At 44.6% G+C, this 18,192-nt stretch overlaps 1 protein-coding gene across 1 annotated transcript; it reads left to right on the forward strand.

The window, feature by feature from the left end:
- The first annotated feature begins 1,278 nt into the window (after positions 1–1,278).
- Positions 1,279–6,724, forward strand: LOC115137577 (extracellular calcium-sensing receptor-like). The gene is made up of 12 exons (XM_029673895.2): positions 1,279–1,384; positions 1,538–1,811; positions 1,921–2,212; positions 2,450–2,692; positions 2,844–2,942; positions 3,111–3,426; positions 3,510–3,682; positions 3,837–4,067; positions 4,762–4,885; positions 4,980–5,173; positions 5,291–5,569; positions 5,706–6,724. Exons 2-12 carry the CDS (start codon positions 1,582–1,584, stop codon positions 6,153–6,155), a joined length of 2,631 nt encoding a protein of 876 aa, XP_029529755.2. The 5' UTR covers positions 1,279–1,384; positions 1,538–1,581; the 3' UTR covers positions 6,156–6,724.
- Positions 6,725–18,192: the final 11,468 nt, after the last annotated feature.

The raw sequence follows: 18,192 nt of genomic DNA on the forward strand, positions 1-18,192 counted from the left end.
TAGACAGAGTTCTTCAGCTGGGACCTGCACTGGTTGATCCTGTCCTGTAGAAGCTCTGTGTCTGGGCTGTAGGTGGTGTAGCTGAGGGGCTGCTCCTTTAGGTCAGTAACCCATACATCTAACTCTAACAGAGAGAGCCTGTATCTCAGCAGGCTGATGGTGGTCTTGACTATGTTGGTTGTAGGCAGGTAGGGGGCAGGATAGAACTGTTGTGTGGGTATAGGTCTGGGCCTGGGCTCGTGCTGTTGGTGTGCCTGAAGAGAGAGGTCGAGGGGGCTGTCCTTGTCTTTTTTGGATTCCGCTATCTTCCTTAGGGTGGGGAAGTCCTGCACAAAAGAGCTGAGTGCAGCGTCACTGCCCTGGACCATGATAGTGCCGTTCTGGTGCATGTTTACCATCAGAAACCTGTTTTCCTGGTCCTTCTCGCTGTCCTCAAAAATGTGTATTTGCCTTCCCTTGCAGATGCCTTTCTTTGTTGTACAGCTGAAATGCCTGGTTCCAGCTGTAGTGTGGTCTGTGTGGTCTGTGTAAAATAACAGGTTTGTAACAGTCCTGTTGTGTGAGCAGTCTGCAAAGAAAGTATCCCGGTTCTCCATCAGAATTCTGTTTATGGATTCTTCCCTTCTCTGATTTGATTTCTGCTTGAAATTCAAAAAAGGGGGGAAAGTCTCTCAGTCTGCTGCTGCTGCTGGTGTTGCCATGGTTACCACCAGTAAACAGTTGGAGTTAGATGGTAAGCTAGCTGGCACATTTGACACACGTGTTAAACTCACTCTTGACAACCAGAAAGTTATAAAAAGTCAGGAGCTGTTCTTCTGCATGACTTTCTCTCTCTCTCTCTCTCTCTCTCTCTCTCTCTGTCTCTCACGCTCTCTCTGTCTCTTTCTCGCTCTCTCGTTCTCCCTCACTCTCTCTCTCTTACTCTCTACCCATCTCGCCAATCCATTTAGCCACAATTAATAAAATAATTTAAAGTACAGTATGATGTAATATTGTCTGAATGGATCCATCAGATGTTGTTGAAGAACAGATACTGTATCTCCTGTACTACACATTACCTTCAATAACATCACCCTCACAGGCTTTCTCCAATTACCCCCAATTACCTGCTCCCCAAGTTATCCTCCAATAACAAGTCCCCAATTAACCCCCCCCCCCCCCCCTGCCCCGTCCTCCCTACAAGCACCCCTGGTGGCCGTGTGCTTGTTTTTTAGCCGGGGGCTCATTTCTCCCTATATCAGAAGCTCCCCTTCTCTCCTCTTCCTCTACCTCTTTCACTCTCACACTCTGCAGGAGATGCCAGTCTGACAGACACTCATCCTCTCTCTCTCTCTGTCTGTCTGTCTCACCAGGATAAGGCTTGCTTTTGCCAGATAGGGCAGAGGTAGAACAAGATTTTGTTTGTCAATCGCTGTTTTTTCACATCCGCTTACAGGTGTCTGTGGTGTATATCTTCACTGATGGCACGTTTTGTTAATATCGTTCTGTTTACAGAGTGTTCTGTCTACAAGGTCTTGGTTTGGTCTCTCTCCAACAGGTGACGGAACTCTCCCAGTCTTCAGACTTGTCTCTCTCCAGGTGATGAGCCTGTGTGGTTGGCTGTTGCTGCTCTACTGTCTCCATGTCCCTGGGTCTGTCTGGGGTCTGGATGGAGGTGGAGAGGGGGCTTGTCGGCTGGAAGCTAAGCCCGTCTCGGGCAGTGTTTATCGGGCAGGAGATGTGGTCATTGGGGGCCTGTTCCCCATCCATGTGGAAGCCCCTCTACCAGAGCAGGAGTTCAGGAGCATTAAGGGAAATTCTACCTGTACAATGTATGCAGCTTGTGTGATAACATCTTTTTGTCATTGTGTTTTCACCTGAAGGTAATGTGTATTCAGTTAGCTCCTATCTCTCTGTTTCTTCCTTTCTTCCGTCTGTCAGGTTCAACCAGCGTGCTTACCGCTGGCTCCAGACTATGATCTTTGCTGTGGAGGAGATTAATCGTGACCCAGCCCTCCTGCATAACCTCACCCTGGGGTTCCTGGCATCTGACACATGCCTGTCAGAGGGCACCACCCTGGGGGCAGCCCTAGCCATGGTGACCGGCAAGGAGGCCTCCGTGGTGGGCACAGAGTGTGGCACAACCCCTGAGGTTCCCGTCATCATCGGCGATGCCCGCTCCTCAGCTTCCATCGTGGTGGCACAGACCCTCGGGCCATTTGATTTTCCCATGGTGAGGCAGGGGTTGGATTACAGGTTGGGATGAGATGATGACTCTTTTCACATTACATTTCAATCTCTATCTAGATTTCTCTCTCTCTAACGTTTACTTTCCTTCTCCCTCTGCTCTCTGTCATTTACAAATTATAATTATCCTTAACTCTCTCTTTCTCTCTCTCTCTCTCGCTGTCTCTCTCACGATCTCTCTCTCTCTCTCTCTCTCTCTCTCTCTCACTCTCTTCTCTCCCAGGTGAGTTACTTTGCCACCTGTGCGTGTTTGAGTGACACCTGGAGGTACCCCTCATTCTTCCGTACGGTACCCAGCGATGCCTTCCAGGCTCGGGGCATGGCCAAGCTGCTGCGTCAGCTGGGCTGGGTGTGGGTGGGGCTGTTGTCAGGGGATGGAGACTATGGCAAGATTGGGGTTCAGCTGCTTCTCCAAGAGCTCCAGGGATCTGGGGTGTGTGTCGCTTACTCTGAGGTCATTCCCAAGGTACGACCTCACTCTGATGATCTGACAATGTACACTCTCTCTTTTGCTCTATCTTTCTCTCTCTTTCACTCTGACTCCCCCTCTCTTCTAATCTAACATATACATTTTCTCTGACTCTCTTCCCTTTCTCTCACTGATTGTCATCCCCAAGGTACCGTCTAAGAGACAGATCAGGCACATAGTGGACACCATCAAAGGATCTACTGCCAGAGTGGTGGTGGCATTTGTAGGATTCACAGGTCATTCAGGGGTGAGCAGTTACCAGTCAGAGTATTGTTAATGATTTGTAACACAGCTGTAGCAGTGTCCTTGTGTCTTACCGTGTCTTGATGCCCTTTACAGACACAATAATTTCCTAATTGATAATCATGCTTTTCAGCTTGATTATCTTGATCTTTTTAACGATTTCATTCTCCAGGCCCTGATGGAAGAGGTTGTCCGTCAGAACATTACAGATAAGCAGTGGATTGCCTCAGAGGCCTGGGTCACCTACTCTACTATCGCCTCCCCGAAAAACCTGCCCTCTCTTGCCGGGACAATCGGTTTTGCACTGAAGAAAGCTGACATTCCCGGCCTGGGGCCTTTCCTAACACGCCTCCATCCAGACGGGGACTACCTGAAGTCCGACCCCTTCCTGAGAGAATTGTGGGAGGAGATGTTTGGGTGTTCTCTGGGGGTTGACCTCAGCGTGACACTGCCGTCCCGGCGACAGTGTACGGGGTCAGAGGTCATACGTGAGGGAGACTTTACACCTAAATCTCTGTTTTTTGGTCCTGGTTCCCAATGTTATTTCAGTAAAATGAAGTGTCAATCCTAGGTGAGGGGGAGAGCCAGTATGCTGACGTGTCTCAGCTGAGAGCCAGCTATAATGTGTACAAGGCTGTGTACGCCATCGCCTACGCCATACAGGATATGATGGCCTGTCGACCAGGGGACGGAGTCTTTAATGGTGGACAGTGCCCTGATATCAGGAAGCTTCAGCCCAGCCAGGTGAGAAAAACATGTGGATCTCTTTTCAAGTTAAGAAGACTAATGTTTCCAGTTAGGATACAGTGAAACACTTTGTAAGGTTTGAATACTAAAAAACAAATGCCACAACTGGTTCTAACTCTTAATCCTGTACCAATGCCCTTTTCTCTTTGAGATTGTTCATTATCTGAGGGGAGTGAACTTCAGTACTCCTGTGGGGGAATCTTTCCACTTCGACATGAATGGTGATCCGCCTGCCTCTTATGACATCATCAACTGGCATGTGACCCCCGAGGGGACGGCAGAGTTTGTCCAGGTCGGACATTTTCTGTCCTCTGAGGGATCGGACGACCAGTTTCACATCGACATGGATAAAGTGGTGTGGGGTGGGGGCAGCGGAGATGAGGTGAGAACTGTTCAGTTTGGTGTCATTGAGGCAGAGTGGAATGTTTGTGTGAATCACGGCCGAATTTGATTTAGCTTGGTGTGTGTGTGTGTGTGTGTGTGTGTGTGTGTGTGTGTGTGTGTGTGTGTGTGTGTGTGTGTGTGTGTGTGTGTGTGTGTGTGTGTGTGTGTGTGTGTGCGTGTGTGAGTGTGTGAGTGTGCGTGTGTGCGTGTGTATTAATTTTTATGTTATCACCCTGAGGCAACCATACAGAAAAGAGAAAGACATAAAGTAGACCAAATGGATAACAGGAATTGACCTCAGAGTGAAAGCTCTGACATCGACATCTTTTATTTTAATTTAACATTTATTTAATGAGGCAAGTCAGTTAAGAACAAATGTTATACACAATGACGGAAAACCCCGCTATGATGCTGGGCCAATTGTGCATCGCCATATGGGACTCTGAATCACCGCCTAATGCGATACAGCCTGGATTCGAACCAGGGACAGTAGTTACAACTCTTGCACTCATATGCGCCTTAGAGTGCAGTGCAACTCTGGAGTTAAATTACACTGAATTTGAGATATTTGTGTGGTAATTTTCCTGACATAATCCCCAGAGGGGTCCAGCAAGCCTGCCTGTCTGTGAAATAATTATGATAATAGCAATGATTTTGAAAATTATGGCTTCATCCTCTCCCCCCTCTGGTAGGTCCTTGTGTCTGTATGCAGTGCTGACTGTCCCCCTGGTACCAGGCATGCGGTACAGAAGGGGAGGCCTGTGTGCTGCTTTGACTGTCTGTCCTGTGCTGAGGGAGAGATCAGCAACACAACAGGTAGTCTATCAACGGTTCTGATTCCAATTCATATTTTTCCTCAAACCTGATTGGTCCTGATTTGGACTCCTCATTCTTCTTCCTTCTTTATCAGGGTCAGATGACTGTATTAGGTGTCCAGAGCATTTCTGGTCCAACCCTGATCGTACGGCCTGCATCGCCCAGCTGGTGGACTTCCTCTCCTACAGCGACACCATGGGGGTCATCCTGTCTGTCATCTCAGTTTCCGGGGCAACACTCACAGCCGGTGCCCTGGCAACCTTCCTCTACCACCGTCACACGGCCCTGGTGAGTTGAATCATATGATAATTTATAGAGGTACTGGACAGAGATGAGATTGTGTCATATAAGGATGGGATTTTTGACATGTCATTGTGTAAATCATCTTTCTCTGTCTCATTCCAGGTGAAAGCCAACAACTCTGAGCTCAGCTTCCTGCTCCTGCTGTCACTCAAGATCTGCTTCCTGTGTGCACTGGTTTTCATTGGCCAGCCGAAGCCATGGACGTGCATGCTGAGACACACCCTGTTTGGTATAAGCTTTGTGTTCTGCATCTCCTGTCTGCTCAGCAGGACTGTGGTGGTGCTGGTGGCCTTCAGGGCCACTCTGCCTGGAGAGAACCTGATGAGATACTTCAGCCCCACCCAGCAGAGGATGGGTATCTCACTCTGCACACTCATCCAGGTTAACATCTAGTTTTTACTGTATTCTATGGGAATGTAGTTGTTTCCTTCATTGATCATATCATTTTTTTTCAAGATAACTCGTTAAGATAACTCAAGATAACTAGTTTTCCATCCACTTATTTTCCCTTACACAGGTGCTGATCTGTGGGCTGTGGCTGGCCTTAGCTCCACCCCGACCTGCTGAGAGGAGGGGAAGAGAGGGTCGGGGCCCGAGGGTCATCCTGGAGTGTGAAGTGGGCTCTGTGGTCGGATTCTCTCTGGTGCTGGGCTACATCGGCCTTCTGGCCTCCCTCTGTCTCCTCTTAGCCTTCCTGGCCAGGAAACTCCCAGACAACTTCAACGAGGCCAAGTTCATCACCTTCAGCATGCTGATCTTCTGTGCCGTGTGGATCTCCTTCATCCCTGCCTATGTCAGCTCTCCTGGGAAGTACACAGTAGCTGTAGAGATCTTTGCCATCCTGGCCTCCAGCTTTGGGCTGCTGTTCTGTCTGTTTGCTCCAAAGTGTTACATCATCCTTCTGAGACCAGAGAGAAACACCAAGAAACACATGATGTCTAATTTGAAACCATCAAGAAACACATGATGGACAAATAGAAACCACCAAGAAACACATGATGTCCAATTAGAAACCACCAAGAAACACATGATGTCCAATTAGAAAACACCAAGAAACACATGATGTCCAATTAGAAAACACCAAGAAATACATGATGTCCAATTAGAAACCACCAAGAAACACATGATGTCCAATTAGAAACCACCAAGAAACACATGATGTCCAATTAGAAACCACCAAGAAACACATGATGTCCAATTAGAATCCACCAAGAAACACATGATGTCCAATTAGAAACCACCAAGTTTTACATGATGTCCAATTAGAAACCACCAAGAAACACATGATGTCCAATTAGAATCCACCAAGAAACACATGATGTCCAATTAGAAACCACCAAGAAATACATGATGTCCAAATATTAGCCTAAACCATGCTCACATCGTGATTTAGGGCTCGTTGATATTCATTTCAACAGGGGAATGTCAATTCTGTAGGGAAATATTAATTTCCTGCTCTAACTTCACTATATTACTTTGTTAATATTAGTATGTGTTCTTATAAAGTGTCATAATGGAACACGTCTATATGAACAATAAAGATTACGTAGTGTCTACTCATGCTGGAAGAGTTAGTATTGAGTCTGACAGTCTGACAGAACTTACAGACCCCCTACACATGATTCCTTCGTCATACAGTCAGTGTGAGTTTATCTGTGTGTGTGTGTGTGTGTGTGTGTGTGTGTGTGTGTGTGTGTGTGTGTGTGTGTGTGTGTGTGTGTGTGTGTGTGTGTGTGTGTGTGTGTGTGTGTGTGTGTGTGTGTGTGTGTGTGTGTGTGTGCGTGTGCATGTGTGTGTGTGTGTGTGTGTGTGTTCCTCATCATACACTAAAATGAAAACAGAAACATTCCACTGTCTGCTTACCCACTGTGGGAACCTCTCCTCTCCCCATCACTCCCTCTTCATACTGTCTGCTTACCCACTGTGGGATCCTCTCCTCTCCCCATCACTCCCTCTTCACACTGTCTGCTTACCCACTGTGGGAGCCTCTCCTCTCCCCATCACTCCCTCTTCACACTGTCTGCTTACCCACTGTGGGAGCCTCTCCTCTCTCCCATCTCTCCTTCCTCTCCCCATCTCTCCCTCCTCCATCCATCCTTTCCTCCTCTCGCCATCTCTCCCTCCTCTCCCCATCTCTCCCTCCATCCATCCTTTCCTCCTCTCTCCATCTCTCCCCTGCCTTTCAACCACAGAGTCCCCCGGATTCACAAGCACTCCCCTTGTCCCACTACCTCGGTTCACATTCACACCACATTCTACATCAGGTTGAAAGCGCTACCCAATAGAACCACCACAACGGGTAGAGTTACTACCCAATAGAACCACCACAACGGGTAGAGTTACTACCCAATAGCACCACCACAACGGGTAGAGTTACTACCCAATAGCACCACCACAACGTGTAGAGTTACTACCCAATAGAACCACCACAACGTGTAGAGTTACTACCCAATAGCACCACCACAACGGGTAGAGTTACTACCCAATAGAACCACCACAACGTGTAGAGTTACTACCCAATAGCACCACCACAACGTGTAGAGTTACTACCCAATAGCACCACCACAACGTGTAGAGTTACTACCCAATAGCACCACCACAACGTGTAGAGTTACTACCCAATAGCACCACCACAACGTGTAGAGTTACTACCCAATAGAACCACCACAACGGGTAGAGTTACTACCCAATAGAACCACCACAACGGGTAGAGTTACTACCCAATAGCACCACCACAACGGGTAGAGTTACTACCCAATAGCACCACCACAACGTGTAGAGTTACTACCCAATAGCACCACCACAACAGGTAGAATTACCACCACAGTCCAGTAAGCTATCCTCAGTAGCAGCATTCTGGGTCCAGTAAGCTATCAGGGCCTCAGGTCATTATCAAGGAATTCCCCCTATGCCACCAGAAGACAATCAGTGACCCAATTAGAGTCCCATCAGAGGCCCAATTAGAGGCCCATCAGAGTCCCAATTATAGGCCCCATTTGATTCCCCATCAGAGGTCCAATTAGAGGCACCATTAGAGGGACAATTAGAGGTTCCATCAGAGGCACAATTAGATACCCTATTAGAGGACAAATTAGAGGCCCAATAGAGGCCGCATTAGAGTCCCCATTAGCGACCCCATCAGAGTCCCCATCATAGTCCCCATAAGAGGCCCCATTAGAGGCCCAATCAGAGGACCAATTAGAGGTCCCACTAGAATCCCAATTAGAGGCCCTAATTAGAGGCCCCATCAGAGGCCCAGTTAGAGTCCCCATTAGAGGCCCAATTAGAGTCCCCATTAGAGGCCCCATTAGAGGTCCCCTTTGGAGGCCATGGTATCACTATCAGTCCTTCAGGGGCAACAGAAGAAACTGAGCCCAGGTGAATGGCTTATTGTCTTTCACCATAGTGAACAGCTGAAAGACAGGATTTAAAGAGACCTGTGAAGTGATGATCAAGTGGTAGAGGAAGGAGGAGCAAATCAAATCATATCAAATCAAATGTTATTGGTCACATACACATGGTTAGCAGATGTTATTGTGAGTTTAGCAAAATGCTTGTGCTTCTACAGTAGTTCCAACAATTCTCCAACAACTACCTAATACACACAAATCTAAAGGGGTGAATGAGAATATGTATATATAAATATATGGATGAGTGATGGCCAAGCGCCATAGGCAAGGTGCAATAGATGGTATAAAATACAGTATACACATATGATATGAGTAATGTAAGACAAGTAAGCATTATTAAAGCGCCACTTTTTAAAGTGGCTAGTGATACCATTATTAAAGTGGCCAGTGATTGGGTCTCAACGTAGGCAGCAGCCTCTCTGAGTTAGTGATTGCTGTTTAGCAGTCTGATGGCCTTGAGATAGAAGCTGTTTTTCAGTCTCTCGGTCTCAACTTTGAAGCACCTGTACTGACCTTGTCTTCTGGATGGTAGCAGTGTGAACAGGCAGTGGCTCGAGTGGTTATTGTCCTTGATGATCTTTTTGGCCTTCCTGTGACATCGGGTGCTGTAGGTGTCATGGAGAGTAAGTAGTTTGCCCCCAGTGATGTGTTGTGCAAACTGCACTACCCTCTGGAGAACCTTACGGTTGAGGCAGATGCAGTTGCCGTACCAGGCTGTGATACAGCTTGACAGGATGATCTCGATTGTGCATCTGTAAAAGTTTGTCAGGGTTTTGGGTGACAAGCCAAATTTCTTCAGCCTCCTGAGGTTTAAGAGGCGCTGTTGAGCCTTCTTCACCACACTGTCTGTGTGGGTGGACCATTTCAGTTTGTCTGTGATGTGTACGCCAAGGAACTTAAAACTTTCCACCTTCTCCACTGCTGTCCCTTCGATGTGGATAGGGGGGAGCTCCCGCTGCTGTTTCCTGAAGTCCACGATCATTTCCTGAAGTCCACGACGTCAGAAAGTCCAGGACCAAGTTGCACAGGTTGGGTAGAGACCCAGGGCTTCCAGCTTGATGATGAGCTTGTAGGGTATTATGGTGTTTTAAGCTGAGCTGAAGTCAATGAACAGTATTCCTCTTGTCCGGATGGGATAGGGCAGCATGCAGTGTGATGGCGATTGCATCGTCTGTGGACCTGTTGGGGTGGTATGCAAACTGAAGTGGGTCTAGGGTGGCCGGTAAGGTGGAGGAGGTGACATGATCCTTGACTAGTCTCTCAAAGTACTTCATGATAACAGAAGTGAGTGCTACGGGGCGGTAGTCATTTTGTTCAGATATCTTTGCCTTCTTGGATACAAGAACAATGGTGGCCATCTTGAAGAATGTAGAGACAGAAGACTGGGATAACAACCTAATTAAGGGCTAACAAACAAACTAAGGGCTAACAACCAAACCAAGGGCTAACAACCAAACTAAGGGCTAACTACCAACCTAATGGCTAACAACCTAACTAAGGGCTATCAACCAAACCAAGGGCTAACAACCAAACTAAAGGCTAACCGAAATGACCATCAGAAACATTGAGATGATCCACCAGGTAGGAATGATGGAACATTGCTTAATTAAAAACCTCTGGGATATGTGGGACGGTAGCGTCCCACCTTGCCAAAAGCCAGTGAAATTGCAGGGCACCATATAAAAAATAAAAATAATTCCTCAAACATACAAGTATTTTACACCATTTTAAAGATAAACTTCTTGTAAATCCAGCCACAGTGTCCGATTTAAATAGGCTTCACGGCGAAAGCACACCAAACGATTATGTTAGGTCAGCACCTAGTCACAGAAAACCATAAAGTCATTTTCCAGCCAAGGAGAGCCCTCACAAAAGTCATAAATAGCGATTAAATTAATCACTAACCTTTGATGATCTTCATCAGATGGCACTCACGGGACTTCATGTCACACAATAAATGTGTATTTTGTTCGATAAAGGTAATATTTATGTCCAATAACCTCATTTGAAATTGGTGTGTTATGTTCAGAAATGCATTGTCTCAAACAAACATCCGGTGAAAGTACAGAGAGCCACATCAAGTTACAGAAATACTCATAATAAACATTGATAAAAGTTACAAGTGTTATGCAGGGAAATATAGATAAACTTCTCCTCAATGGAACTGCTGTGTCAGATTTCAAAAAGGCTTTACGGCGAAAGCACACCTTGAGATTATGTTAGGTCAGCAACTAGCCACAGAAAAACATACAGTCATTTTCCAAAAAAGGAGAGGTGTCACGAAAGTCAGAAATAGCATTATAAATATTCACTTACCTTTGATGATCTTGATCAGAATGCACTCCCAGGAATCCCAGTTCCACAATAAATGTTTGTTTTGTTCGATAAATTACATCATTTATGTCCAAATACCTCCTTTTTGTTCATGCGTTTAGTTCACAAATCCAAACTCACGAGGCGCGGGCAAGTCCAGACGAAAGTTCAGAAGAAAAGTCCAAAAAGTTATATAACAGGTCGTAGAAACATGTCAAACGATGTATAGAATCAATCTTTAGGATGTTTTGTCATAAATCTTCAATAATGTTTCAACCGGACAATTCCTTTGTCTTTAGAATTCAATGGAATCCAGCTAACTCTCACGGGCGTGCACGAGACTGAGCTCATGGCACTCTGCCAGACACCTGGCTCAAACAGCTCTCAATCTCTCCCCCTTCACAGTAGAAGCCTGAAACAAGGTTCTAAAGATGGTTGACATCTAGTGGAAGCCTTAGGAAGTGCAATATGACCCCATAGACACTGTATATTCAATAGGCAATTACTAATTACTTGAAAAACTATAAACCTCAGATGTCCCACTTCCTGGTGTTTTTTTTCTCAGGTTTTTGCCTGCCATATGTGTTCTGTTATACTCACAGACATCATTCAAACAGTTTTAGAAACTTCAGAGTGTTTTCTATCCAAATCTACTAATGCTATGCATATTCTAGCTTTTGGGCCTGAGAAGCAGGCAGTTTACTCTGGGCACCTTATCTTGTTGAGTGTAGGGGGCAGTATTTTGAAGTTTGGATGAAAAACGTACCCAAATGAAACTGCCTATTTCTCAGGTCCAGAATATAGAATATGCATATAATTGTCGGATTAGGATAGAAAACACTCTAAAGTTTCCAAAACTGTCAAAATATTGTCTGTGAGTATAACAGAACTGATATTGCAAGCAAAAACCTGAGGAAAATCCAACTAGGAAGTGCTGTTTTTCCTGAAAGCTCTCTGTTCCAATGCATGCCTTCATTCCATTTAAAGGGATATCAACCAGATTCCTTTTCCTATGGCTTCCCCGAGGTGTGAACAGTCTTTAGACATAGTTTCAGGATTTTATTTTGAAAAATGAGCGAGAAAGATCACGTGCAAAACTGGGTGCCAGCAGCATTTTGCATCCGCCAACAGAGTGGAGTAGACATTCTCTCTCTCTCTCTCTCATTGAAGAAGATACAGTCCGGTTGAAATATTATCGATTAGATATTGTAGAAACAACCTGAGGATTGAATATAAAAAATGTTTGACATGTTTCTACGAATTTTACGGATACTATTTGGAATTTTCGTCTGCCTCATCGTGACCGCTCGAACCTGTGGATTTCTGAACATAACGCGCCAACCAAATGGAGATATTTTGGATATGAAAATAATCTTTATGGAACAAAAGGAACATTTATTGTGGAAATGGGAGTCTCGTGAGTGCAAACATCCGAAGATCATCAAAGGTAGGCGATTCATTTTATTGCTTTTCTGACTTTTGGGAACAATCTACTTTGCTGCTAGCTGTTTGTAATGTTTTGTCTGTAATGTATGCTTTCGCCAAAAAGATTTTTTGAAATCTGACATGCCAGGTGGATTAACAACAAGCTAAGCTGTGTTTTGCTATATTGCACTTGTGATTTCATGAAAATAAAATATTTTTAGTAATTTAATTTGAATTTGGTGCTCTGCAACTCAACGGATGTTGACAAAAAATGACAAAAAAAGGCATTGTTCAGTCTGTCCCTGATGGAGAGAAGTGGCTTCTTTGCTGCCCTTCTTGACACCAGGCCATCCTCCAAAAGTCTTCGCCTCACTGTGCGTGCAGATGTACTCACACCTGCCTGCTGCCATTCCTGAGCAAGCTCTGATCTTGTGGTGCCCCGATCCCGCAGCTGAATCAACTTTAGGAGACAGTCCTGGAGCTTGCTGGACTTTCTTGGGCTCCCTGAAGCCTTCTTCACATCAATTGAACCGCCCTCCTTGAAGTTCTTGATCCGATAAATACTTGATTTAGGTGCAATCTTACTGGCAGCAATATCCTTGCCTGTGAAGCCCTTTTTGTGCAAAGCAATGATGACGGCATGCATTTCCTTGCAGGTAACCATGGTTGACAGAGGAAGAACAATGATTCCAACCACCACCCTCCTTTTGAAGCTTCCAGTCTGTTTTTCGAACACAAACAGCATGACAGAGCGATCTCCAGCCTTGTCCTTGTCAACACTCATACCTGTGTTAACGAGAGAATCACTGACATGATCTCAGCTGGTCCTTTTGTGATAGGGATGAAATGCAGTGGAAATGTTTTTGGGGGATTCAGTTAATTTGCATGGCAAAGAGGGACTTTGAAATAATTAATTGCAAATGATCTGATCACTCTTCATAACATTCTGGAGTATATGCAAATTGCCATCATACAAACTGAGGCAGCAGACTTTGTGAAAATGTATATTTGTGTCATTCTCAAAACTTTTGGCCACGACTGTACAGTAGAGACGTCCTCTACAAGGACACTACAGTACTGTACAGACCTCCTCTATAAGGACACTACACTACATTACAGACCTCCTCTACAAGGACACTACATTACAGACCTCCTCTGTATGGACACTACAGTACATACCTCTACAAGGATATTACACTACAGACCACCTCTACAAGGACATTACAGTACATACCTCATCTATATGGACACTGCAGTCACAGCTGATTCGCGCCGCTCATTGCATTTATTATATATGTCTGTGACTACAATTGCTACTGTTGGCTTTACACAATTTAACATCTTGGAACAAAGCCAAACCTTGACTATGTCTTATGTGACAGTTTATAGATTAAATTATAGTGTTTTTTTTGTGTTTTTTTTACATAATTAGATGCCAATAATGGTTGGTATTTTCTCATGGTTTAGATAATTCATTTTCAATGTTTGTGTCCTATTAAGTTAGGGTGCTACACTGATCATACCTTCTAGTTCAGGTTAGGAACCTGGATCATACCTTCTAGTTCAGGTTAGGAACCTGGAAGGGTTTATCGTTCCAGTATGGTATAGTACTGTATGTTGGGAAATTGGGAAATCACTGCCCCTGCTGGACAGATAGATGCTACTGTAAGGCTAGGTCACACTGAGACATCACTGCCCCCTGCTGGAGAGATAGATGTTACTGTAAGGACAGGTCACACTGGGACATCACTGCCCCCTCCTGGATAGATAGATACTACTGTTCCCTGGTGGTAGATATACATTTGATGTCTGAAGTTTACATACACCTTAGCCAAATACATTTAAACTCAGTGTTTCACAATTCCTGACTTTTAGTCCTAGTAAAAACTCCCTGTCTTAGGTCAGATAGGATCATCACTTTATTTTAAGAATGTGAAAATTGCCCATTCCTCCTGACGAAGCTGGTGTAACAGAGCTAGGTTTGTAGGCTTCCTTGCTCACACACGCTTTTTCACTTCTGCTCAAAAATGTTCTATAGGATTGAGGTCAGGGCTTTGTGATGGCACATCTCTAATACCTTGATTTTGTTCTCCTTAAGCCATTTTGCCACAACTTTGGAAGTATGCTTGTAGTCATTGTCCATTTGGAAGACCGATTTGCGATAAAGCTTTAACTTCCTGACTGATGTTTTGAGATGTTGCTTCAATATATCTACCTAGTTTTCTTTCCTCATGATGTCATCTATTTTGTGAAGTGCACCAGCCCCTTCTGCAGCAATGCACCCCCACAACATGATGCTGCCACTCACATGCTTCACGGTTGGGATGGTGTTCTTCGGCTTGCAAGCCTCCCCCTTTTTCCTCCAAACATAACGATGGTCATTATGGCCAAACACTTCGATATTTGTTTCATCAGACCAGAGGACATTTCTAAAAAAAATACGATCTTTGTCCCCATGTGCAGTTGAAAACCGTATTCTGGATTTTTTTAGGTTTTGGAGCAGTGGCTTCTTCCTTGCTAAGTTGCCTTTCAGGTTATGTCGATATAGGACTTGTTTTACTGTGGATATAGATACTTTTGTACCTGTTTCCTCCAGCATATTCACAAGGTCCTTTGCTGTTGTTCTGGGATTGATTAGCACTTTTCGCACCAAAGTATGTTAACCTATAGGAGACAGAACACGTCTCCTTCCTGAGCAATTTGGCAGCTTTGTTGTCCCATGGTGTTTATAATGTACTTGCGTACTATTGTTTGTACAGATGAACGTGGTACTTTCAGCCATTTGGAAATTGCTCCCAAGGATGAACTAGACTTGTGGAGGTCTAAAATTTTATTTTCTGCGGTCTTGGCTGATTTGTTTTTTATTTTTCCATTATTTATTTTATTTTATTTCACCTTTATTTAACCAGGTAGGCAAGTTCAGAACAAGTTCTCATTTACAATTGCGACCTGGCCAAGATAAAGCAAAGCAGTTCGACACATACAACGACACAGAGTTACACATGGAGTAAAACAAACATACAGTCAATAATACATTATAAACAAGTCTATATACAATGTGAGCAAATGAGGTGAGATAAGGGAGTTTACAGTTTAACCAGACACCTAAGTATTTGTAGTTGTCCATGTATTCTAAGTCAGAGCCGTCCAGAGTAGTGATGTTGTACAGGCGGGCAGGTACAGGTAGCGATCGGTTGAAGAGCATGCATTTAGTTTTACTTGTATTTAAGAGCAATTGGAGGCCACGGAAGGGAGTTGTAAGGCATTGAAGCTTGCCTGGAGGGTTGTTAACACAGTGTCCAAAGAAGGGCCAGAAGTATACAGAATGGTGTCGTCTGCGTAGAGGTGGATCAGAGACTCACAAGCAGCAAGAGCGACCTCATTGATGGATACAGAGAAGAGAGTCGGTCCAAGAATTGAACACTGTGGCACCCCCATAGAGACTGGCAGGCAAAGAGCAAAGAGGCACTGAGTTTGATGGTAGGCCTTGACTATAGTTTGATGAGAGGGACTATAGTTTGTTAACAAGACATTTGTGGAGCGGTTGAAAAACAAGTTTTAATGACTCCGACCTAAGTGTATGTAAACTTCCGACATCAACTGTATGCATGTCATGTTGACGTATCTAGCTATAAGTTAAACCTGACCAATCAAATGGATAGGTGTAAGCAATTATGGTCATTCCATATGCTCTTAACTAGGTGTCTTTGCTAGACAGACACAGAGAGAATGAGGGGGGAGAAAGTGAGAAAGATAGGATGAAAGTGAGAGTGAGAGAGGTGTGAAGAGAATGGAAGACAGAGAGAGATTAATGGGGAGAGAGAAACAGAGAGAGAAAGACAGAAGTGCAAATGTATTTAGATAGACCTGAGTAGTTCAACAACTCGTCTCTTCCAACTTGTTAAGCAATCACATGTACCTACGGGTTAAGAATGGCCAGCCACACAGGAGGGGGATTTACACTAAGGAGGAGAAGGAGGCCTAGATGCATGCCGGCCATTTCGGAGTGAAGCGCATATTTACCAAAATCAATCTACGCTTCTTCTGACGGGGAATTGTCAAGGAGGTGGACAGCTGGGCAAGTGAAACAACCTTTTGTTTATCAATCACATTCTTTTATATCTTCGTCCAGTGTATGTATTACGGGTCTCGTCCCGGGCATTTATTCGAGGTACTCCTCGCTCTTTTGTTTGGGTTTCAACCCTGTGTTTTGTATCCGTGTTTGTTTCGGTCTTTGTCCCCGTGCCTTTACATGGCAGGCTGTAATTTGGGTCAATAAAACCCCTATTACCCATTACTACACCTGTCTCCCGATACTTATACCAACGTGACAAAAGTTTATGTATTGAAATCTTAAATATTGGCAGATTGGTTTTCACAGCTGTTTCACAAGGTGTTCATTATTGTAAGTTCTATGGTATCCTTTGAGGTTCCACATTGTTCATTGTTGTATCACATGACCTACAATAGATACATATTCAACCACAAGGGTTTACTAATGAGCCATGCAAAACTATATATATATTTATAATAGAGGACTTACTGAAATTATATTATTTCAGTGTAAATGAAAATATAAACATGACAGCCAGACAAGCCAGTGTATGAATCAAATTAATTTCCAAATGAATGGAGTGTATATTAGCAGACGTTGTGATCTGTAAGGTAAGTAACTTTAATGTGTCAAGCAGATTACATGTTTTATTTGCTATTTCTGAAACAAAGCAAGACATGGATTTCATGTTGTTGTCATGTTCACAAGGCACACAAAAGTAGTTTAAAGTAATGTTTTTATTTTATTAGCTAAACAAAACTTGTTTAATAGACAGACAAAATGTCACGGATATCAATTTTGTTTGCATAGTGGGGGTGAAAAGAATACATTTAGAGAATGCAAGAATGCATTTAGAGAATGCAAGAATGCAATTAGAGAATGCAAGAATGCAATTAGAGAATGCAAGAATGCAATTAGAGAATGCAAGAATGCAATTAGAGAATGCAAGAATGCAATTAGAGAATGCAAGAATGCAATTAGAGAATGCAATCCTATTGGTGATGGGGAGGGGGGAACACTTTTTGGCTGGGGGACATTATTTGGCATGGCAGGGACCATTTCCTTCAATAAAAGAAGTCACTCCCCCTCTCTGCGGGACCCCATATCCTTCCATAACTGGAGGCCCTCCCCCCTCTCTCTGCGGGGCCCCATATCCTTCCATAACTGGACCACCCCTCTGCGGAGCCCCATATCCTTCCATAACTGGAGACCCCCCCCTCTCTCCGCGAGACCCATATCCATCACTCTGGTCCCTCTCATCACTCTGGCCCCTCTCATCGCTCTGGTCCCTCTCATCACTCTGGCCCCTCTCATCACTCTGGTCCCTCTCATCACTCTGGTCCCTCTCATCACTCTGGCTCCTCTCATCACTCTGGCCCCTCTCACATCTCTGGCCCATCTCATCACTCTGGCCCCTCTCATCACTCTGGTCCCTCACATCACCCTGGCCCCTCCCATCACTCTGGCCTGTGTTATCCTGGAGGGCTACAGGCTGTACAGCCAGGATCTAGGAGGCAGGACAGCCCATACACGCTGCGTGATGGACAGCAGGAGGAGAATGAAAGTTTGTGGACCTGCAGTGAAAGAGCACATTTAATTAGGAAAGCTGTCAAACACTACAAAGATCTGAGAGATGTGTAAGAGGACAAGCTGAGAGAGGATCAATGTAAAAATGATGGATCTTTCATTAAAATAACTGACTCTGAGGAGGAACAAAAGCACACTCCTGTGGTAGATAACTGACTATGAGGAGGGACAACAGCAGTCTCCTGTGGTAGAGAACGGACTCTGAGGTGGGATAA

The sequence above is a fragment of the Oncorhynchus nerka genome, linkage group LG11 (assembly GCF_034236695.1).
Source record: "Oncorhynchus nerka isolate Pitt River linkage group LG11, Oner_Uvic_2.0, whole genome shotgun sequence".
Classification (NCBI taxonomy): Eukaryota; Metazoa; Chordata; class Actinopteri; order Salmoniformes; family Salmonidae; genus Oncorhynchus; species Oncorhynchus nerka.